Raw genomic sequence first — 22,005 nt, forward strand, 5'->3', positions numbered from 1 at the left:
AAGGAAAAAAAAAAGGAAAAAAAAAAGGAAAAAAAAGGAAAAAAAAAGGAAAAAAAAAGGAAAAAAAAGGAAAAAAGGGAAAAAAAAAAAAAAAAAAAAAAAAAGGAAAGACACACAACAGAGAGATTACCCCAACACCTTGAACAGAAAAGCAGCAACAATCATCACCACCTTACGCATCACCAATACTTCCAACCAACGAACTCTATTGCCAAGTCATATCTCTGATATCTGATTGTTCGTACTTGCCTGGCCAACGACTTACAGCACCTACCCACCGTTTCCCTCTTCCCTTCCCGTCCTCTTTCCTCTAAAGAATCTCATGCGACTCCCCTGAGTCCCCTCACTAACTCCCTACAACAGCCAGCTCTGAGTTCTTTCCCTCTCCTAATGAAAACTTACCCTTCAACCTTCTCCAATCTTTCCTTCCCTTCTCCAACCTTTCCTTCCCCTCTTCAATCCTCATTTTCTCTTTCCTTCTCACCTTCCTCCCCTCCCCATTGCCCCATGCCCCTTCCTTCCCTCCCGGTCCTTGACCCCAATTTGAGCTAGGTATGAGCTACCTACCCCAACACTCAAACACCCCAATTTCCCCAAAAACATCAGTGAGACAGACCTTCAAATAAGCTTTGCGGCTGTACATACTTGACACCTTAACACAAGCCGCTTATGCATCCGTTTTGCACCGACTGGCATTAAGTCGTGTCACTTCGCGTAAGTTTTGCAGTTTGACAGCTTGACTCACTATTACCCGCCCTTCGATAACCTTCGAGAAGGTCTTGGCTTGTTTTCATAGTGGTGTAGACAACATCTTGTCGTCAGGTTGAACGGCATGTTCACGAACCACGTGGCTTTGACCATCACATCCAGCTGATAGAAACTGTAGAGAGTGACTGGACTTTTGTGATTGCGAATCTCGAATTAAAAGAGTGGTAATATTCTGTGCACCTAATTAGGCACATACATAGTATAAGCGAATCTCAACATGAAAAAGAGTAAAGTAGCAAAGCATATGGCTTCCAAAAAGTCAAGTAAAAGAAATCTCAACCATGATAACAGCACAAAGGAAATCAAAACCGTTAAACCATCAACAACAGAAACATATGAGTGACTTCCCTTGCCTCCAATACAGCATCCATTACCTAGTCCATGCCTTGTCTCATCCATTAACCGAAGAGGAATATTGCTTGTAATGTGCTCCAAAAAGACCCCCACTCATATCATCATCCTAGCTTCACTCCACTTTTCATAATTTCGTTCCTTCTCCTTAAACAATTCCTTTGCTGGTCACCATTACGTATGATAAACATGTGTAGACGACCGGTCAACCGCTAAACGGCCGGCCGACTCTAGACAGCAAGAAGTAGGTCTCCAAAGGTAGAGAAGACATTGATGTCAAAGTCATTGCTGTAGATGAGAACACCACGGACGTGTTTGATGTCGGTAAACTAGAGGGCCCATCCGAAATCGGGGCTGCACCAGTACCACCCAAGGGAGTAGGAATAATGGTAGGGACAGACCTAGCTGGCGGGAACGATCGATGCGCACTAAGTGTCTTGCTTGAAGGGACCGTAACCGTTGATTCTGGTATAGTTACTGTGATTTCTGGGACAGTGACTGTTGACGTTAGACCTGACAGCGTAGATAGGACAGTTGACGAGAGTGACGGCACCTCGGTCGAGGATAGTGGAGTTATGCTAGACATTGGAGATAGGGTGTTGACAGAAAATGGCGGTTGTTGAGGAGCGGCGTTGACAGTCCCCGTCGGAACCGGCGGCTGGGCTGCGGAACTTGACACGGACGACGTCGATGGCAATAAAAATATGCTAGAGCTCGATTGGTCCCCAATACTTGTGCTCGATGTACTGATGGAGGTCCCTCTCGTTGTGGTTCGCGTGATTGTTATGCAAATGGTGGTCATTGTGCTACAAGCTGTAACGGTCGTGGTGCAGGGTGTCAAGGAAACCCTTTCCGGGAGTGTGCCGTTGACAACATCGTTCAGCTGCTAGCCAACGACCGTGTGTGCTTCATCAATCATGGCCTTTGCTCTTGCAACTTCGGATGCAGCCATCCTTTGGACTTCATCCAGGGCAACGGAAACAATAGCGCGGACACTGGATGCGATGCCCTCCGCGTCGATGGCCGTGGGATTCGCCAGCTTGTTCTTGAGGGCCACATCGGTAACTATGGCAGTCGTAGAGACTTCTTCCTCGGTGCCAATGTCATCATCATTCAGATCATCTTCGTCTGCTGGCCATTCCCATACTGCGCTTGTCATGGGAACGAGACTTTGCCGAACCGCTCCAGTGAAGTCCGCCATTTCCGTCTGACCTGGACTCAATGTTGGCAATGTAAAGTTCATTTTAGGCCCCGGAGCCTTAGGAACACGACCAGTAATACTCCAGATACTCAGCGCGAGGTTTCCGCCGCATACAAACTCAGGTTCTCCCTCACAGGGGACACTGCAGTCCGACTCAGCAATCCGCCAGGAATCAACCACTTCATCTCCGCAGAAGCACATGTAGCCGGCTTCCAAACCGGCCAGATGGTAATCAAGGGTTTCGCAGAATGTAACGCAAATCTCAGTCGTCATGCCACCGATCACCTTTGCCGTGATCGATTCATTCTGTAGCGCGCGAACCGTATCATCTTTGTAGCATCCCCCATATTGCCAACCTGCTGTAGCAGGATGTATCGTTTCGGCTGTAGCGGCAGTTTCAAACACGGTCAAAGATTGTGTTGAAGTAATGGTGATCTCCACGACAGCGCCTCCAACAGGGGCATTCCCAGAAGTCGCCTGTGTGGGCGGATTTGCGGTACCGGTTTCGGGAGCGGTAGTTGGCGACTGGATGCAGAACCATCCGCTAGAGCAGTGATAGCATGGCCATCCGTACCCACAGGGAGCCGGCAGCGCGGGAGTGAGAGGCGGTGGACAGAACCATCCATTGACGCAGTCGTCACATAAGTAACCCTGACTAGGACATGGACCCGAACCGGCACCGTTGAGAGGTGACGGTAACGAGGTAACTCCAGAGTTGTCTCCAAATCCGGAAGCTATTCCGGTGCCAGAGACGCTCCCAGATCCGCCGTCGCTCCGGGACCCGGAATGGCTTTGAAACCCAGAGTTGCTACCCCAAGAAGAGCCGCTGTCATCAGGTAGGCAAGGAAAATTTGTGGGACATGAGGGACATGCAGGAAGAGAGGGGCATGTGAGCATCGAGGTTCTACTAGCCTTGTTAGCAGAGAAAACGATGATCGAAGATAACAGCAGCGCTTACGGTCTGTCACCGAGACAGGTGGCCACAATGCTGAGTTCCATGGACGTAACTGTGACAGTTTGCGTGCTGATTGAGGCAACGGGTATCATCTGCCCTGCCCCTCCTGCCTGAGGTGAGAGGCTGTTCGAAGTTCCGCGTCTCAATGTGCAAGTTGAAACCGAATTACTGCTTGTCCAAAACAAAGAGTTACTGAATGGCTGCCCGGCAGGACTCCCAAAGACTGTGAACACAGAAGCTGGGACTTGTATTGTCGAAGCAATTTCCGAAGCTGAAGTAGTGATGGGATCTGTCCAGCTGGATACCCCAACAAAGGGCGCCGCTGTTGGAATAGAGCTGCACGAGACTGACACAGTAATCGCAGAGTCGCCCACCAACGTCAACCGTGAGCACCCTACACCAACAGACTCGGAGGAGGCTGAACCCGCGGCCACCGTAACTTGACTAATCAAACTGTCCACTGGAGTATTCGAAACCATGCTGACTAACGCCGATGCTATAACGCCAATAACGTCACCCGCCAACGCAGTGTTTGACGGACCAGCAAGGCTTGAGAATGACCCCGCGAGTTGAGAAAGGGGTACAACAGTAGGAAGTGATATACCAGAGAGCTCTGACAAAAGGTTTGTTGGGATCGAAACCTGAATCGTCGTCGAAGGAAGGTTCAGGGTAATGGCCGGCAATTCTGATGACAATATGGTAGCTCCTGAGAAGACCTCCTGTGCGATAGACGACACTTCCGAAGCAAGCATTGCCGTCAAGGACGCAACTTCGGGCACAGGAACCGACAATTCTGAGCTGATCATCGATTGTAGGGACTCCAAGAGTAGTAGGGCAGATGGTATGTTCGTGCTCAACATGGGAATCAGCGGTGCGATCTCCGAAATCAGGGGCGGGATGCTTGCTGTTGGCAGAGGAACACTTGGTATGATGGCGCTCAAGATTGAAGCAATGTCCGGGATCAGAAGCACAGAGGTGGGTACAGACACAGGGACAGAAGCCAGCTGAGATGAGAGCAACTCTGTCAGAGAGGTCGGCAGGGGAAGGGAAGCCAACTCTGATACGATAACTGCCGTGAGAGACTGAAGTTCCGGGATAGGGACCGGAAGCTCTGAGTTGACCATTGACTGGAACGACTGCAAAAGTGGTAGGACTGACGGTAGATCTGTACTCAATAGGGGAATCAAGGGTTTGATCTCGGAGATGAGTAGCGGAATGTCAGATGTCGGAACTGGCGCGGTTGGCAAAATGGCACTCAGGACTGAAACCACCCCCGGTGTTGGGATCACGTTGGTTGAGACAGGCAATGAAGACGGAAGTGACAGCGCTGGGCTTAGAAACGGCAGTTGGCCTGAAGAGGTCGGACCTAGTACTGGTACAATCGGTGGCAAAGTACCTTCTGCTAACGTTGTGGTGTTCTGATGTCCTCCAGGCTGAAGAACGCTCTCCAAGGCTGAGATGAGTGGTACGAGAGAAGCGACATCAGTAGGAAGCGCGCCGTTGGGGTTGACAACTGCTGTACCGACGTTGGGAAGACTGGTGATAAGCGAGCCCAAGATCGTGTTGAGTAATGAGATGAGACCCCCGATGACCGCAGAGTTCGACTCGAATGCGGGTGCGACACTACCAGTAATTGTTGTAACCGAAAGGGTAGTTTGGGCTGGAGGATTGAGCAGTGAAGACAGGATGTTGGGACCGACTGTCAAGCCGGGGACACCAAGTTGGTTTGGCTCAAGCTCATGAGGCTCCTCACTCTCAACCTGGCGATGGGCATGCTGGAAGGCCGGTGTTGTTTGTGTCTCCTTGTTGCTTAAGACATCTTTGGAGGCGAGGCTAATGGGGAGAAGGAGGAGGGCTGGCAGATAACGAGCGGCAGCCGGCATCGTAGCCAGGAGATGATTGTTTCTGCTCGATACAAAGAGAGAAGATTGGCGGGTGTGTAGGTAGGTAGTCGATACACTTCCAAAACTCAGAAGTCCAAAATCCGGAGTCCAAAAAGGGGAAAAGCGAACGAACAGTGCTCAGCCTAGCAGAGTATTGGTGATGAAAGAGAGGGGAGAAAAGTAGAACAACATCACTCGGGGATTTGGGGAGATGATCCTCTTTTGTCAAGCTAGAGAAGCAGTTGCTCTTTCCTAGTCGACTCCCGAACGACCGTCATCATGAAAAATAGGCAAGACCGGCCCAAGGGGAATAGTCACGGGCAACGGTTGAGACCGTCGTCAAGACAGAAGTCCCTTCTGCCGGATTGCCTTTTCACACTGGTCACTTCCAGCATAGCAGACGAGTATCCGTCAAGTGGAAAGCTCCAACGCATGATCGTCGAGTGTCTGATCTCGTTGTCAATTGTATCTGTCTAGCTGTTAGCAACCGCAGGTATCATACAACATTCCATCCACGTCAAATAAGATACTTGTCCGGGGCATCAGAGCTGAGAAAGTACAACACCAGGTCATTTCAAACACATTGTCCCATAACACTGCCAACCATAACATTCACAACGTTTCTCGAAATCGAAATAGGGGGCTTGGTTATTGGTCATTTCATCAATTTTGGACTCAGATCAATCGCGCTAGGTATTTTGGGACAGCCTTCCTGTATTCCATTTCCGGAGCCCATGCAATCAAACAACCATAGACGTCCGAAAGAACCCTCCTATCCTCGCTGACTGAGCACCACCCTCAGCCAGACACTTAGTTGGCGTAACGCTTGCCGTCACGGAGAGTGTCGGCGAACTCCTCAAGAGGAGAGCGGATCAACTTGGTCTCCTTCCACAAGTTGGGGGTAAGGAAGCCATAGGTGTTGGAAACAGCGGCGAAAGTAGCCTTAAGAGTGTTCTCAAGGGTCTTGGTAGAGCCGGAAGAGGAGGTGTAAGCATCCTCGATACCGGCGAGCTGGAGAAGACGCTTGACGGCGGGGGAGGCAACGAGGGAGGTACCGCGGGGAGCGGGGATAAGCTGTAAGGACCGCAGTTAGCACCACTTCGAGCTCCAAAGATTCAGATCACGGGTATAACTTACGCGGACGGTGACGGAACCGCACTTGCCGGACTCCTTGGTGGGGAGGGAGTGGGGGAGACCGAGGTTGGCGCCCCAGTAACCGCGACGGACGGGGATGACGCTGAGCTTGGCGATGATGATGGCAGCGCGGATGGCGGTAGCGACTTCCTTGGAGGTCTTGATACCGAGACCGACGTGGCCCTCGGAGTCACCGATGATGACGATGGCCTTGAAGCGGGTACGCTGACCGGCACGGGTCTGCTTCTGGACGGGCTTGATCTGTAGAGGGAGAAAAGGACAATATCAGCATCCCCGTTTCGTAGTCTCAAGTCCAATAGTTCCGCCCAATGTCGCGAATCCTGCGATTCTCGCTCCTCCTCGTCCCCATTCTCATTCTCATCCTCATCCTCAGGAAATCATGGAAATCGTTGCTGCGCACCTTCATGACCTCATCCTTGAGCTTGGGGAGGAAGAAGTCGACGATCTGGTACTCCTTGATGGGGAGAGAGTGGAGGTAGATCTCCTCCATGCTCTTGATCTTGCCGGCCTTCACGAGACGGCCGAGCTTGGTGACGGGCTGCCACTCCTTCTCCTCGGACTTGCCGCCGCGACGGCCACGGCCACGTCCACCACGGCCACGGCCGCGGTCACCACCACGATCGCCACGGGAAGCGAAGCCGCCGCCACGAGGGCCAGAAGTTCCACGATCAGCCATTATGTCGGTTTGCCGGTAGGGTATCGGAGACGGAGGGTCTGTTGCTGGTCGTCGTCGTGGACTGGTTGAGGAGTGCAGCAGGTGCTCGATGTTTTTCTCAGGCGCCTGGTGGGGGTCCCAGCTTTTCGCAGCGATTTCTGGATTTTGCTGGTGCGCTCCGCCTTTGGCACCAACCCTAACGCCCACCTTATTGGCTGGCTGTCGGTTTTGACCAGTTTGGCAGCCGGGAGGTGGGGTAGAATTAGGGTCACAGCTGTCAGTCTTGGCACCAGCTTTGAGTGTGCACGGGCATTTCCCCCCCCCCAGCCCTTCTGCTTGCTAGAGCTACAGGGCTGGCCGTCGCCCGTCACAAGTCGCGAACTTGCAATCGTGAACCATGAAATACCGGGCGGTTTCATCATGGTAATTGAGGACCCACTGCGAACATGAACTCCATCCTTCCCGGCCATCCAGGTTCTCACTTTTATCATCACCAACGCGTGGGGATGCCATTGTTGAAACCGATGGCAACAAAACTTTGCAACTCTGTAAATGATTATCGCTGATTTTGCCTCTAATACTCTCTGAATTCCATGTCACAACCTGATATCAGCACCTCTTTGCAACTGTACATGTCGCAGTATTATTTTGGTTATGAACCGGGGGTGTTCGTCTCATGGTTGCGGCATGTGCCCTTTGGCCCCTCTGGGTCTTGGTCTCTATAGAGGCATACAATGCATATGCACAATGACCCGATGCACATCATGCCGCTTTCGAGATTCACACAATGAAAAAAAACAAGAAGAGTGTTGTTTGTGGATGAGTGTCCAAAGAGGACGATCCGATTTTCCTATTGTACCTAGCTGGGAAAAGGGGGCATCATCAGCTTCCATCAAAACGCCTGTGCGCCGGAAACCTAGCCTAAAGTAAAGGATGAACTGAGTACCCAAGTCGAAGACATGCTCCTGCGCTCCCGCTTTGCCCATCGCCATAACCACTTCCCTCGCAAGTAAAATCAGTAAACGCCTGGAGACGCCATGAAATGCTTGCCTGCCTGTTTGCCAGCCAATAAAGAACCTTTTGCGTCAGTTCTTTAAGCAGTGGGGTTGGCGTTCATCTAAATCCGACGATATGTCAGCAAAGACTCCCGTCACGGAGTAAATGTATGAGCGATCCCTACCTTGCGCTTGCCGCCGGGGCCGGTGACAACGTTGACGAAACGGCGAGTGTAGATTTCGCGCTTGTGAGCACGACCCTTGGGGGTCTTGGGCTTCTCCTGGGCCTCAACCTTGGGAGTCTGAGACTTGACCTTGCCTGAAGACGGGTGTGAGATTTGGTGATGAAGGCATGGTGAGTAGCATCAAGGATTGTAACTTACCGGCACGAGCAAGGGAACCGTGAACTTTGCCCATTTTGAACAGTGATGGTGAAGTGATGGTGAGTGTATTGTTGTTTTGTTGATGACTGAGTGTCGAATGGCAAATGGACCGAAAAGGAAACAACACCAAAGTCCGTAACAGTTGTGAGGAAGGGACTCTGGATGTTATATACCTGCATCAATTATTCAGCCGTCAGGCATTCACCGATGACTCGTTACCGTTCCGACCAGCGAGGCAGGCTGTCGGGGGCCAACCGCTAAACTCCGGGGGTATTGCCAAGAGATTTCCCCCCTGGCGACAGAAGGAACGCCCTGCAGCCAGCGCTAAAGTGAACGGTGGGGCCGCAGCGTGCAGGGAAAGCACGTCTCGAGAAAATAAAGGTAGGCTCGAGTCGGCAGGGCACCTCTGGACTTGAAATCAGAAACCGAGGCGAAGGACTGATCAAAAGCCGATAAGGTACGGATTGATCAACAAAAGAACCACAAATGTGTGTCTAATGTCCCGCCATCATTGTTAAACTTCCTCGGGTCAGGTACCTTCATTTTTTTTTCAAAGGACTAGCTGCGGGCAAGAGGCAACTTCAACCGGAGAACCTTGAAGGTTCGAGCCGGAATTAGAACGGCTCAAACAGGCAAGTTCGATTACTTGCAAGGTGTTCACGTGGGACCGCGCTCTTTCCGCGACAGAAAAGTCCCTGGAACTCAACACGTCGCTTACGCCCCGCAACGTTAACAGTTCAATTAAACGAGGAGTGACCGCGTAGCATTCATTCGCACGCGTAGGAAATTGCCGTCAATCCATTCCATCATATTCGCACCAAAGTCCACACAGTTAAATATCCACAGTCCTGAATCGTCAGGTTGATGAGATATGTGGCTTCTCGAGAGTGACGTCTTTGAAGGTAGGTTGCCCTATGTGCTACGCAGATCGGCGGTCGCGTCGTCGCGCTGTCATCCCTATTGATACATTAAAGAGCAGATGGCTGACTGTGAGCGAGGAGGCCAGACGGAAGAAAATGGCTGCGACCGGGCAGAGTCTACCTCTTTGGTAGGACTGCTGAAGACAGTACGAGTTCCTTAACGCGAGCGTGATGAACAGCATCTAACTGGTCTTTAGCCAATATCGCCATTGCTCACAAGACAATTTCACGGAAACATATCACCATTCATGTTGATGAGGTTGTAGATGGCGATGGTGTACGTTTATATTTTCGGCAAAGGAATTTCACAAGTTGCCTGGGCTGATAAAAGCTTCTTCAGGCCAACACGCACGCGCGATCTCGAGTCACCATCGAGGAGATGAATTCCAAAAAGGGCACCCTCCTAAACGGAACACAAATACGCGGACAAACAGTTGTACTCACTGAACCAGTCAACGAACTTATCTTAGGCGCCTGCCCGCACCCACTTCGGTATGTGCAACTCTACATGAACGAACCATGGGCTACGTAACCTAAACTGACTTACCGGCTTACTTTAGCATTGTATGGCGCCCTGTTCTTCTCAGCTTCTCTTTTACCAAGAGAGAAATCGACGCTGGCTCCTGGAAGAGGCTACGTGACCAACTCCAGCAGCTCGACATCAAATACATAGGGTCTTACGATCAGCTCACCACCCACGTTGTCAGCAAGAAACGCAACACATCCAAGACACTTCAGGCACTGGTCAGCGGCAAACCCATCGTATCCGATAGTTTCGTCACTGCCGTTGTTGCGGCTGCCGCAGTGTCTGATGACGCTGACGAGGGGACGGCCAGTGCATTGGAGAGCAACTTCGATGAGGCCTGGCCCAACGCCGTTGACCACTTGCCACCTCGTGGTGATGAGCCTACCGAACGACCGCCAGCCGATTATGCACCCGACGAGCGGCGACAAGACGTTTTTGCTGGGTACAGCTTTGTTTTCTACAACCAGAAACAACACGAGAACCTGGCGCCCGTGATTCAATTGGGCCAAGGCAAGGCTTTCTTCAAAGAAGTGGTGGAAGGCGTCACCGAAGTGGATGACTTTGTGCGCTATGTCAAATCGGTTGCCGGTGAAAAGGGAACTGGGTCGCTCGATGATGATGGTGAGGGGAAAAGAGTCGTGGTCGTTCGATATCCTCCTGGAAAGGGCGATGACGTTGAATGGTGGACCAACTTCTACACGAGCTTTGCCAGGCATCTTGACCATCGGCCTCCTGACCAGAAGGAGTTTCTTGAGGCCATCCTCGCCTGCGATGCATCTCTGCTGCGACGACGCCTCGAGGAAGACACCCAACCTACATCAACCGCAAATCCCACGCAGAGGACCCAACCTCAGTCGGAGGATCGCATGCAAGTTGATCAGCCCGAGAAAGAGAATGAAGAGCCTACCCCGCCTCAACGACGAGCCCGTGCAGGCGGCCGAAGTCGCTTCAAGGGTTTCGATTTCGACTCCGACTCCGACGAAGACAAGTCCATGGAAGACATTCCTGCAGCTGCCGCCACAAAGGCAACACAGCCAGCCACGGAGATACCCGCATCGCAAGACAGCCAGAGTCTCTTCGTCTCACAGCGACAAGAACCCGTCGACGAAGAATTTTCAGAGCAAGAATCACGTCCTACCACTACTACACGCTCTACCCGCAGCCAGCCAAAGCCAACGTGTAAACGAGCGCTGTCGCCGCTTCCCGAGCACGACGTTTCGGAACTGTTAGATGCCATTGCCCCCACCGCCACCGCCGCCAAAAGAAGGCGCATCGAGGCCGGACAACCAGCCCTCCCCGAGCCAACTCCCGAACCAGAGGAGCCACCAGCCGTTGTCGAAGACGACAAAGTATCGGACTCACCCAAGGGCAATGGAAAAACAGGAGCCAAAGGTAAGGGGAAGAAAGCCAAAAAGGGAGACGACCCCATAATTGAACTCGCCCGGCAAAAGCGCGAAGAGGCCGATGCCCTCGCGGCCGCCGAGCGTCAAGCGTTGCTAGATGCCGCCGGCGACGATGAGGTTGACTATGCTGCCATCCGCCGTCTGCACATCATCGAAGAATTCGATGTGCGCATGCCGAACCGCGATGTCGACGACCTCGATGAACGAGAAGAAGCCATTGCCGACGGCAGGTGGGATCCGCGTTGGAACGGTCGGAGGAACTTTAAGAAGTTCCGTAAGCAGAAGCGTGGTGGCAGCGACAACGCTTCTGGCGACGGCGCTGCCGTTGATCAGCAGCCGCGACGTCCCCTCATCACGCTAGAGGAAGTCAAACCCAAAGAATACGGCATGGGCGACGGCTACTGGCTTGAAGACACCGCCGCAGGTAGCGTTAGCAGACGCAACACTCAGACACAGGGGGGTCAAGGAGGAGGGCAGTCGCAGAGTCAAGCTCAGACTGCTGCTTCACAAAACCGTAACGCCAATGCCACCGACAGTACGTCTCATGGCCTTCCTACGAGAAGGATGCTCATGGCGATGGATAGTAGTGACTCCGACGCCGACCAAGACTCATCAACACCACCACCACCATACTCAGCGACACCAACAGAGCCAGCAACAGCAGCAGCAGAACCATCAAGGTCGCGAGCGGCCAAGGCGGCTGAGAAGGCAGCTGCTGCTAGGAGGGCGCAGCAGACGGCCACCACACAATCCGAGGTATCATCTGGATCCGGTGTGGGTAGCAAGCATGGTGCTCCAGCGAGTGGTGGTGGTGGTGGACAGCCGGCGGCGAAGAGAGCGAAGACGACGACGGGAAGCGGGAGAAGGTTCGAGGTTAAGGATAGCGATGAGGATAGTGATGAGAGTGATGATGGGTTGAAGTTTAGGTTTGGTAGGAGGAAGTAGGTGTGGTGTGGTGGAGGGAGGAGTATCTACTGCGTTTTAGCTGCTGATGTATATGGTATAGAGATATGCACGGAATCATACGGGTGTTATTTGTTAATGACAAAGATGAACACCTGCGAGAGGTCTGGTACTTTGAATACAGAGCCGCTTCTGAAGGGTATGGGAATGTACGCGTAAAGATGGCATGGCATATAGTTCAAGTTTCACAACTCCCTGTCCTCCGCGCATTTAAATACCGGTCAGCAATACGTATCAAAATATAGGGGCATCAACCAGTTGGGTGTCTGTACTGAATTTCAATGTGATTTCTTTTCCCCATCCAGCCGATCAAGTAATAACTAAACCACCGAGTTGCCCCCTGGACTCCAGATTCCTTTTTCTTCGCCCCAGATGTTTCCTTCCTTCAGAATGAATGCCTCCCTATGAAAGTAGTAATGTAGAACAAAGAAGCTGGGAAAGCAACAAAAGGCTACTTTTGAGACAGCCATAGAGTGAGCAGGGTGTGTGGTTTTGCTTAGTAGTGGAAAGAGAGGCAGAGAGGAGAAGAGAGCAGAGACAGAGAGACAATGTTCTTCTTCTGGGTATATCGTGAGCTAGCTAGCTTTGGTATAACGAGACTCGCCGAACATAGGTGATAAATCCAATCAAGAAAATGAGAAGAAAAAAACCAATAAAAATGATGTAAAGCCAGTGAGAAAAGAGTGTGGCATTTGTCCCTGAAATGCCGCCGCCAAATTCAATGCTATGTTGCTATGATGATGATAAAACATTCCGTTGTCCCAAAATGGGAAGTCCCACGAGAGGCAACAGAATAAAAGAGAGTAGTAGTAGTAGTAGTACTAAAGCCAGGACGTATCCGCTGGTATAATATTGATCGCAGTGTGTTAACAACAACCTCCCAACGCCAATGCCCAAAGAAGCAATGCAAATCAGGGACAAATAATAAGTGAAGAGGGAGACGCGCACGGCGGCTGCAGGTTTATTGCTGCTGTTCTCGTTCTTGGTCTTGGTCTTGTTCTTGTTCGTCATTTTGAGCCTGAACTTGTGCCGCGCAAAGTTGCGTCTTTTTATGAATCCCACTTTGCCTCCCGAGGCATCATACTGATCATTGGGAGGTTCGCACCATCACCCGCCATCCGTGGGTTGTAACTCAATTCCGCTGTCCCTATCTTGCGTCTGTTTCCCCGCCCAGGACTGCTGTTGTCCGTTCTGTTCGTTGATAAACTTGGCCGCCAGTCGCGGCATGAGAACGCCGGGCTCCGGCGTGAAAATACTCTCATTGTCGGTTTCCTCGAGGTCGGTATCGTTGATGGTATCGTTGACGGTATCCGTGTCGTCCTCGCCGGCGGCTTCTTCTTCCCTTTCCCGGGCCTCCCGAGCCTCTACCTCTTCAGGGGCAAGGACCCGCCCACCAATCTCGACCTCGCTTGCCTTCACCTGGTACGCCAGCGCACGCTTCCCTTCCTTTATCAGCTCTTCTGTCCAACCCAAACACCGTTTCAGACTCTGGTTGATCTTTTGGCTGTCTGACAGCAACTGCTGATGCTTGGACAGATCCAGCCGTAACCTCTCTTCGTCCTTTTCCCGTCGTTCAGCATCACGGAGCGCTTTCGTGGCCGGCGTCATGTCAGCGGAATCCTCCGATCCCGAGAGGTCGTCATCTTCATCTTCCAACTCCTCCGCCAGTGAATCCCGTTCTCCGTCTTCCGCTCCTAGCTCGCTGCCTTCTTCGCTGAGAGCGTCCAGATCAGCCCCAGCCAAAAGCCCTGCATCAGCGGGAGATGCGACTAGGGCGGGCCCGACACTTAACCGCCCCGAGCGGGACAAGCGCTTGTAGGCCCGAAGCTCGGCCGTCTGTTTTCGCAGTTGCCTTTCTAGGGTGCGGTTAATCGCCTCTAGACTCGCGTTCGTAATCTGCAAATCCTGGACCTTCCGCTCCCGTCGCGCGTTTGCAACAAGGTCTGATATCTCCTTGTCTTGCGGAGATGATTTCGATGGACTGCTTACTGAGCCTCGCCTGGGTTCCCCATCTCCTCCACTCTCTTCCCCATCTACTTCGTCCTCCTCACTTTCCTCGGCGACGAAGTCTTCGGCAGCGGCAAGGAGTGAGGCGAATCCACCAGATGCCATATTTTCAGACAAGGAGCTGAACGGAGCGGGTACGGACAGTACTGAAGGCGATGGTGCTTCCGAAGGAGGCCGAGAGCTGTACGGCGTCATGACCCTAGCTACTGCTGGTGGTTCGGCCATAACTAGGCTGCTGGGGCGACTGGGCATCGATCCACTAACAGGTCGAGAGGGAAGTTCGTTGAGAGATTTTCGTTTTGTTGACTGCCCGTTAAGAGGCGCCGTGCCGGGCTGGTCACTCAGGGACTTGCGTTTTACGGTCTCACGACTTAGAGAAGCGCTAGCCGTGACAGGGGATCGAGGCGAATTCATAGCCGACATACTCCCACTCCTTCCAGATGTCTGAGGCGTTAGCTTGATGGGTGATGTGGGTTTGTTAGGATAGTGAGTCTGTGAAAGAACACTTGGGGGCCTGTTCGATGTTGCCCTGGACGCTGTTGATATTACCGACGAAGGTCTTGACCGGGTTTTCACCGGAGGCTCCGGGTCAGATGCGCCGTTGGCGTAAACAAACTTGCTCAGGAGTTTGTCCTGTTGCTGGAATGGCGCTCCCAGGGAAGGAGAAGGGGAGGCCGGACCCGGGTTCTCCTTTGGCGGTATTGTGCCTCCATTTACGTAGAAGAAAGATGAGGACTTGGTCTGTTGGAGCACGGGAGGTCTCCCCTGGGCTGGTGATCTTGGTGTGGCCTCGGAGGCATAGAAGAATTTTGAGTCGGGATCTTGTCTAGGCCCCCCTACATCGGAAGCTGGGCTGAAGGTAACAATGGGTCGTCGGGGGTCGTCCGCGGTTTGCGAGGTTATAGACAAGCTCGATCGCGTATCCCACTGGTCGTTCCGGTCGAGGCTGGGAGTGCCGAGAGGAGTGGTAGTGTTGCTGTTGACACGAGTTGGTCTGGACGCGGTTCTCGGAGTAACGTTGCCCGTCAAGTAAGACGGCACTGGCGACACGACATGTTCTCTGTCCCGGGTGCTGGTGCTGCTTATTACCGACTCGGGCCTTCGCCTTGTTGAGGTGGTTGAGACGGTGGATGCGGTCGAGACTCGGGCGGTGGTGGTGACCTTTGGAGTAAGGGGTGCCTTGTTGAGGCCTCTTGCGACCGAGGCCGTCTGGGGCTGTCGGGTGGTTGTGGTTGATGCCCGATCGTAGGGCATTCTGGCGACGGTCGGCGACTGCGCGTTCGACGATCTGTCCATTCCTGATTTTAGGTTCGAGTGCGCTGCCGCACCATGTTGACTTGTGCGGCCTTTGATGATGGGGGAGTTCCGGGACGAGGTGGAAGTCGGGGTCGCCTGTGCGCCGGCAGGAGATGCAGCTGCAAATGCGAGGGCGGCTGGTGCGGAGGAGGGAGTTGGGGTTGGAGTTGAGCTTGAGGGTTTGGTAGCGGCGGAGGAGCTCTTTCCGACGGTGCTGCTGCTGCTGGCTTTGCTGCTACTGCTAATAACAGTAGTGCTTGATCGGTGGCTTCCGCTTGTTGGTCGGGAAGAGGTCGAGATGTGTGCTGTTCGCGCTCCGGAAGGGGTGATGGTGGTGGTCACAATTGCCGCAGGCGGTGGTTTCCTTGCTTTTCTGGCGCCTCGTACGGGATCTTGGTCGGAATCGAGAGGTTGTGGCGACGGCAACGACACTGGTTTGGGCCTGGAGGAGGGAGACGGAGAAGGCGACCTTTGGTTGTTGGTGTTGTTTTTGTTGTTGTTGTTTATCGTGGGCTTGCCCGAGACTGGAACAGCGAGGGAGACGGGTCTCGGCGGGAGTGGTGAGGTCGAACGGGAGGCCCCCATGTTGGGCCCTCGAGGGGGGAAATGCGCAATGGATTGGGGTCTTAGGGGCATTGCAGCTGCTGGTAGTGCAGGTTGCAGGTGCAGACGCAGGGTTCGGTAGGCGACAGGGAGCGCTGATGCTGTGAACACTAACAGATGGGACGGGAAGGTCCTCCGGCTACTGGTTGAACCCCCTGATTCTGACTGGGCGACATTGCCAAACAAGACAACACAATACAAGACACTTGGTGGTGTACCGTGACACAGGTTGAATTGGCTGAAATCACTGGACAGGGAGGAATGTGTGAAGGACAAGATGGAAGGAGACACTTTAGGGCCGGTGTTCCAGGTTGGGATGAGGAATTCGTCCCCAGGGTGAATGGAAACGAAAAGGGATAAGAGACAAATTCAGGAGTTTCTTATTCCAGACTGACACCAGCCAAGTAACGTGAAATCTACTAGTAAGGGTAGATTATAGTGTGTTATTGCAGGAGCACAGCATCAACCTTATCTCCAGCTGAAGAGCCATTGACCATTCACTGATCATTCTTTGACCATGCCATTTGGTCGAGTCACTCTTTCCGTCCCGTGGTCACATCACCTCATCCAAACAAGTGCATTGAAGCTGACTCCTGGACAATGGATGGCAGCCAACCTCCTCTCTTCTTCAACTTTCTTGGACGTCCGTCCCATTGTTGTTGGGTTTTGCAAGACCCTGCATCCCGGAGTGTCCGTTCCATAAATACCACAGAATAAATACACTTGGAAACCGAGATACGGCAAACGGCTCTTTCATTTCGTCTACCGCGGGTGTATAGGGGAAGCGTACTGTATAGGAAACTGTTAGGGATTGTGAAGGATCGGAAATTGGACAAGTTACATTGGATTTACGGCATTGGTCACATTTGCATAACAGAGACCCCGCCGCGCATCGGGGTTTTGGGTCGGCCCCACATGTCACCCGACGACTTGGGGCACCGGGCCGGGCACCCTTGTCCCGCACCGTCGCTGTAACAGGGCGCTGTCAGCGACACCCAAAGTGGGGTTTTGTTCTTTCTTTCTTGGAGTGCTCCTCTTGCATTTCGATTCACCATCATTTTCATCCCAACTTGGACGAAACCCTTCCCAGCTGAGAGCAATCAACCTTGCTTGGCATCTGCGCAACTGAATCACAAGATCCCACTACCAAACCAAGAACCAGACTTCAGGCTCTCTATTATCCTGTCGGCTGACATCCCATCTGCACTTCGTCACCTACACTAAAGCAGACGCCGCCGTCGATCACCTCCTCAACCCCGCGATACCTATCGCGCCAGTCGCGCTTATACCCCACGACACGGCAGATAGAGGAACCCGGCACAAACCTCCCCAACATCAGTCGATACAGCCATCAATGCCGCGATAACATACGACCACTCTTTCCCCGCATTTACCAGCAACACCCCCGCGACAGCCGCGCAACCACCCCGCCACCATGGCCCTGCTAGGCATTTCCCTGATTGTCGCATCCGTTGTCCTCCTCATCTTGCGCCGGCCAGAATGGCTTCAACAGTTCTGGAGGAGTCTCTACCGTCAAGCATCCCAGAACCAACTGCCCCGTCCACCGCAGCGCCCTATACCACGCATAGAGGAACCTAAGCCAGAAGATATTGACAAAGTCAGCGAGAAGAAGAAGAAGAAGGAGGATGAGGAAAGGATAGCGGTTCCGGAGAAGAAAGTAGTATCTCCTCCACCGCCACCACCACCAACAGTGGTGATCCAGGAGAATGGCACCACCGATAATCCCGATTCTCCTCGCGAGGAGCAGACGACTCCCAAAGCCTCGGCGGCCAACCCCAGCGATTCGGTCCCGGCATTCACCCTCTCTGTCCCCGAGCTACCCCAACAACAACCCAAGGTTGAGGAGCCGGCCGTGACATCATCATCACTCTCAACCTCAACCTCGAGCTCGAGCACAGCCAGTCCCAGCATGATGATGCCCCCTCCTCCCTTGCCAGTTCCCGCTGCTGCGCGTGGTGGTGGTGGCCTTTCCGCCAACCTCACCCGCCAACCCGGCACCTCCACACTTCCCCTCCCGAACCGACCATCCGGTGGCCCCCTCCCGAATCGGGGCCCCGGAGGCGGAGGCGGAGGCGGAGGTGGAGGCTCAGGCGGTCTCTTCCCCCCTCCCACCCACAGCACCAAACCCGCCAAACCCTCGCGCGCCGTCGTCCTCACACCAGGCCACTCCCCTCTCGACTGGGCGCGGCTATCAGGCCATCCGACCGCAGACCTGCGCGGCCTACCCAAGGAGACGCCTTACCTGCGCGTGACGCCGAGCATCCTCAAGAAGATGACGGGCCGCAAGGGTAAAGATGCCTGGATGGTGCTGGGCGGAAGGGTGTACAACATCACTCCCTATATCCCTTTTCACCCAGGCGGCGAGCCGGAGCTGCTCAGGGGCGCGGGCAGGGACGGGACCAAGTTGTTTGGCGAGATCCATCCGTGGGTGAATTACGAGGGCATGTTGGCTGCTTGTTTGGTGGGGATTTACGTTAGTGAGGAGGATGGGGAGGCTGCGCTTGCTGCTGCTGCTGCGGCGGCGAAGAGCTCGGGAGCTTCAACTGGAGAGGGTATGGACGAGATGGATTAGGTAGGAGACCCTGTGGTGTGAGAGAGTGCGGAAGGTGTTCGGATGTTAATATTGGTGGTGCGTGTCAGGGGAGACATAGACGGAGGACGAGAGAGAAGCTGTGTACTTGTGGATTTGTGTTGTTCTAGATTGTATGGCTGCCTGTGAGAGATTGCATATACCCGCAAAAGCGGCCACTTTATAGAAATGATACCCCTAGAGGCATGTAGATAGTCTCATGATGGATTTCTCAGCTCATAGTTTCACCTTTTAGTTCCAAAGCTTTATAACGATGATGAATCGAGCTGAAGTACCTACTAGTCAAGACGATTGACACTAGAGCTGGGTCCTTTCTTTGCGTGGATTCGCGCAACGATATATCATAGGGAAGCAATAATCAAGCAAGTCTTCTAGTAGTGATGATGATGAACAGAGCTGAGTTTGTTTATAGGTTGGCCTGTTACTTTTTTTCTTTCCTTTCCTGCCACACATCCTGGGTATTAGTCCTCTAGCCTTTTCACACGCATATGCCTCAGCCGTGCCACTGCAGATACCCAGCTCCCGTCGTTAGTCGACGCTGGTACCACGCCAATCTCGTCCCTTGAACATCTCCAGACATGAACTCCTCTGCCTACAGGCTCTTTCTAAGGCCCTATCCGCTTTCTTCGTCCAGTCTTTGCCACTTAGCCAATAATCCATCTACCGCCAACCGTCTATATGCCCAACCACAGAACGGAGATACAAGACTCCCCCATGCCTGGCATCTCCGCCGAATCGGCTTCAACTGAAAGCTTTTATAACAACGGAAGCGCAGCCACCATCAACCGCGAAGCCACTACCCCAAAAGTCCGCCATTCTATGACGAGGCCTTCGGTACGTTGGGCGCATCGGCAGCCGTGGCCGCAGCCTGGGCAGAGTGGGTAGATCCCTTATCGCTGCTGTGACGATGCTTCTTCTTCTCCTTGTCCTTCTTCTTGGACTCCTTTTCCTTCTTGAGGTTGGCCTCGGCGACAAGCTGCTCGAAAGCCATGTAGTCGCCCTCCTCTTCGGGGGAGCGCTTGGCCTGTTCGTCGTCGTCATCATTAGCAGGTTATCTTGTCGACTATGACAAAATAGGTGAGTGAGGACATACCTTTGAGCAGATTTCACCAATAATCACCAAAGCCTCGGCTCTTTCCAGCCTCTTCGCCAAGGGGATCTTCTTGTCCTGCAATACCGCGTCGCAAACATCTCTGAGCACGCTCTGAATTTCAAACTTGCTTCCCCTCCAGGCCGCCGTCAGAATCTTGCCCGTGACTCTCCTTTCATACTCCATCTTCTTCTCCTCGGTCCAGTCCTCGCCACCTAGCTGTTCCATACGGGCCATCTCCTCCATGCTTTGCTGGGCGTCAATAGCGCTGCTGATGGTGTTCCACGTGTCCTTGACCATGGTACCCTTATCCTTCATGCGGCTCAGGAATCCTCCCATACCAAAGAACTTTTGGCTGCGTAGCAAAGCCGTGGCCTTGCTGACGTAGGTTTGACCGATGGCGTGAAGAATGTCGAGACCGAACGATTCCATCTTGAGTTCCTCCACCTCCAGGCGCATCTTTTCCTGGAAGGCAATTGTGACATCCTTGCCCTTGTCGGTCTCGGTCCAGATTGAGATACGATCAAGCAGCTTCTGCGCGAGGGTGCTGACGCGCTCTTCACGGATTCGTGCGCGCTCCTTCTCGTAAGCGGCGAGTTGCTCGCGCTGTTCCTTGGAAAGACCACCCTTCTTCTTATCCTTGCCCTTCTTGTGGATGTCGGTGTTGGCCTCCTCAGTCCCGGATAGCATCTCGTCCGCAGGCTTGTCCATCAAGGCTGGGCGAATAGGGATCTGCATGCGACTCCCGCTGCGAGGAGTGGACGAGCCTGAAAGGGGCGCTGGCGAGGGCGATGGGGAGGGGACCTTGGGTGCGGCGGCAGGGGCAGCAGACGTCTCATCTTCGACAACAACCTTGGGGGGAGCAGAGGTAGAGGCGTCTGTGGGAGCGGCGCCAGCAGCGGTCTTGAGGCTCTCCTTGACGGTCTCGTCAGTACCAGGGAACTCACCGCCCTCGGCGGCGGCGGCAGCAGCTGCTGCTGCCTGCTCTGCCTCCTCTGCCTCCATTTCGGCCATGCTAATTTCCATAGTGGCAGTCAGATCCTTCATCAAACTGATCTCGCCAATCCAGTCTACGAAGGCCTCACCACCGAAAATACTTGTGAAGAACTCGGCGGGATCGACGAAGCCCTCGGTGGGCCGGGCAGACTCCTTGCCATACTTGTCGTAGGCTGTGCGCAGATCGGGATCGGACAATACTTGGTAGGCTTCACCAATAGCTTGGAATCTTTCGTGGGCGGTAGGGTCGTCGGGGTTCTTGTCTGTCGAGGGCAAGAAAGAAAACGATGTCAGTCTGCTATTATTTGACAAGCCAACTCGCAGAGGGAGTAGTGCCGTGACCTACCGGGATGGTGAACAATGGCGAGCTTGCGATAGGCCTTCTTGATCTCGAGCTCAGTCGCAGTGGGCTTGACGTTCAAGACGTCATAGTACGCGGTATCGACCACCATGGTGGCGGTTAGGCAGAATCGCAGAAGATAGGACTTGTGAGTGGGTTACGATTTGGTCGTCACCGGGAAGTGTTGTTGGACGGAAAGCAACGGGTGCGTTTGCTCGGTGTCGATGATGGATCGCGATTTTTGGAGGAGTCCGCAGGTGCCGATCAGGGACTTTTAATCACCACGGCAAAGGGAAGAGAGGACGTCGACGCGCCCTAGTGAAGAGGAAAGGAAAACTAGAGGTCCCTTGACAGTGTTGAAAAAAATAAGGAATTATTCGACACGGGAGCGGAGGGCAACAGCAAAGCAAAGTTGATTGACTTTCTGGTCTGAGGTGAGGACGACAAGGTTGAAATGTGCCAATGGCCCGATAGAAGGTGGGAGATTGTAGATGGAACCTGACACAGCCCAGTCAAATTACGTTGACGTCGGTCGGGTTGTCAGGTTGCGACGCTGGGGGACTAAACTGCCCGGGCACTGAGAACGTGTCGGCGCTGTCAACTGAATGCAGCGCCACTGGGTTTCAAAGTGCCAATGCGGCTATCTGCTTGCTGACTTGGTTCCGTTCAAGTGTTCCAAGTGGAAGTCGAACAAAAGTTTGGATGCAAGTTTGGATTTAAACCCAGCTGAGCGAGTACAGGATACAGATTCGACATGTACAACACAACGGGACGGACGACATGGCATCTGTAAAAGTCAAAAAGTCGAGCGACAGGAAGCCGAATGCAAAATTTCACGAGGAAATCCGACCCAGGAAGGAGCCTCCACTTCCCTTCTGCCTCCTGCTGCCCCTGTGCTACAGCG

General features: G+C 53.3%; 8 protein-coding genes across 8 annotated transcripts; 2 read left to right on the top strand and 6 right to left on the bottom strand.

The window, feature by feature from the left end:
• Nucleotides 1-2,005: 2,005 nt before the first annotated feature.
• On the bottom strand, nucleotides 2,006-3,319 carry SMAC4_07421 (uncharacterized protein; the record flags this gene model as incomplete). Its single annotated transcript, XM_003345084.3, has 1 exon — nucleotides 2,006-3,319. Exon 1 carries the CDS (start codon nucleotides 3,215-3,217, stop codon nucleotides 2,006-2,008), a length of 1,212 nt encoding a protein of 403 aa, XP_003345132.2. The 5' UTR covers nucleotides 3,218-3,319.
• Nucleotides 3,320-4,493: 1,174 nt separating this feature from the next.
• SMAC4_07420 (uncharacterized protein) lies at nucleotides 4,494-5,158 on the bottom strand (the record flags this gene model as incomplete). The annotated part of the gene is made up of 2 exons (XM_003345083.1): nucleotides 4,494-4,626; nucleotides 4,683-5,158. 2 exons carry the CDS (start codon nucleotides 5,156-5,158, stop codon nucleotides 4,494-4,496), a joined length of 609 nt encoding a protein of 202 aa, XP_003345131.1.
• Nucleotides 5,159-5,815: 657 nt separating this feature from the next.
• Nucleotides 5,816-7,085, bottom strand: SMAC4_07419 (40S ribosomal protein uS5). Its single transcript, XM_003345082.2, has 3 exons — nucleotides 6,714-7,085; nucleotides 6,296-6,553; nucleotides 5,816-6,232 (listed from the first exon to the last, which is right to left on the bottom strand). The coding sequence occupies exons 1-3, from the start codon at nucleotides 6,987-6,989 to the stop codon at nucleotides 5,969-5,971; spliced, it is 798 nt and encodes a 265-aa protein (XP_003345130.1). The 5' UTR covers nucleotides 6,990-7,085; the 3' UTR covers nucleotides 5,816-5,968.
• Nucleotides 7,086-8,251: 1,166 nt separating this feature from the next.
• On the bottom strand, nucleotides 8,252-8,816 carry SMAC4_12716 (40S ribosomal protein eS30; the record flags this gene model as incomplete). Its single annotated transcript, XM_024655855.2, has 2 exons — nucleotides 8,347-8,816; nucleotides 8,252-8,282 (listed from the first exon to the last, which is right to left on the bottom strand). Exons 1-2 carry the CDS (start codon nucleotides 8,523-8,525, stop codon nucleotides 8,252-8,254), a joined length of 210 nt encoding a protein of 69 aa, XP_024511043.2. The 5' UTR covers nucleotides 8,526-8,816.
• A 259-nt stretch (nucleotides 8,817-9,075) lies between these two features.
• On the top strand, nucleotides 9,076-12,140 carry SMAC4_07418 (uncharacterized protein; the record flags this gene model as incomplete). The annotated part of the gene is made up of 5 exons (XM_003345081.2): nucleotides 9,076-9,248; nucleotides 9,353-9,412; nucleotides 9,464-9,543; nucleotides 9,607-9,758; nucleotides 9,827-12,140. The coding sequence occupies exons 1-5, from the start codon at nucleotides 9,218-9,220 to the stop codon at nucleotides 12,138-12,140; spliced, it is 2,637 nt and encodes an 878-aa protein (XP_003345129.2). The 5' UTR covers nucleotides 9,076-9,217.
• A 702-nt stretch (nucleotides 12,141-12,842) lies between these two features.
• On the bottom strand, nucleotides 12,843-16,858 carry SMAC4_07417 (uncharacterized protein). The gene has a single exon (XM_003345080.3). It carries the CDS (start codon nucleotides 16,095-16,097, stop codon nucleotides 13,266-13,268), a length of 2,832 nt encoding a protein of 943 aa, XP_003345128.3. The 5' UTR covers nucleotides 16,098-16,858; the 3' UTR covers nucleotides 12,843-13,265.
• A 641-nt stretch (nucleotides 16,859-17,499) lies between these two features.
• On the top strand, nucleotides 17,500-18,940 carry SMAC4_07416 (uncharacterized protein; the record flags this gene model as incomplete). The annotated part of the gene is made up of 1 exon (XM_003345079.2): nucleotides 17,500-18,940. One exon carries the CDS (start codon nucleotides 17,500-17,502, stop codon nucleotides 18,655-18,657), a length of 1,158 nt encoding a protein of 385 aa, XP_003345127.1. The 3' UTR covers nucleotides 18,658-18,940.
• An 81-nt stretch (nucleotides 18,941-19,021) lies between these two features.
• Nucleotides 19,022-21,791, bottom strand: SMAC4_07415 (uncharacterized protein). The gene is made up of 3 exons (XM_066090624.1): nucleotides 21,108-21,791; nucleotides 19,769-21,024; nucleotides 19,022-19,699 (listed from the first exon to the last, which is right to left on the bottom strand). Exons 1-3 carry the CDS (start codon nucleotides 21,211-21,213, stop codon nucleotides 19,493-19,495), a joined length of 1,569 nt encoding a protein of 522 aa, XP_065947487.1. The 5' UTR covers nucleotides 21,214-21,791; the 3' UTR covers nucleotides 19,022-19,492.
• Between the last annotated feature and the right edge of the window lie 214 nt (nucleotides 21,792-22,005).

The sequence above is a fragment of the Sordaria macrospora genome, chromosome 6, assembly GCF_033870435.1.
Source record: "Sordaria macrospora chromosome 6, complete sequence".
In the NCBI taxonomy this organism is placed as follows: domain Eukaryota; kingdom Fungi; phylum Ascomycota; class Sordariomycetes; order Sordariales; family Sordariaceae; genus Sordaria; species Sordaria macrospora.

What these genes read in the sequence shown, in the direction of transcription:
- SMAC4_07417 (XM_003345080.3), bottom strand. Translation starts at nt 16,097, where the DNA reads ATGCCCCTAAGACCCCAATCCATTGCGCATTTCCCCCCTCGAGGGCCC.
- SMAC4_07415 (XM_066090624.1), bottom strand. Translation starts at nt 21,213, where the DNA reads ATGGTGGTCGATACCGCGTACTATGACGTCTTGAACGTCAAGCCCACT. An exon ending in CGCCATTGTTCACCATCCCG is followed by an intron (nt 21,025 to 21,107) that starts GTAGGTCACGGC and finishes TGCCCTCGACAG; the next exon opens with ACAAGAACCCCGACGACCCT. An exon ending in TTGGTGAAATCTGCTCAAAG is followed by an intron (nt 19,700 to 19,768) that starts GTATGTCCTCAC and finishes GACGACGAACAG; the next exon opens with GCCAAGCGCTCCCCCGAAGA.
- SMAC4_07419 (XM_003345082.2), bottom strand. Translation starts at nt 6,989, where the DNA reads ATGGCTGATCGTGGAACTTCTGGCCCTCGTGGCGGCGGCTTCGCTTCC. An exon ending in TCAAGGATGAGGTCATGAAG is followed by an intron (nt 6,554 to 6,713) that starts GTGCGCAGCAAC and finishes CTCCCTCTACAG; the next exon opens with ATCAAGCCCGTCCAGAAGCA. An exon ending in GCGGTTCCGTCACCGTCCGC is followed by an intron (nt 6,233 to 6,295) that starts GTAAGTTATACC and finishes CGGTCCTTACAG; the next exon opens with CTTATCCCCGCTCCCCGCGG.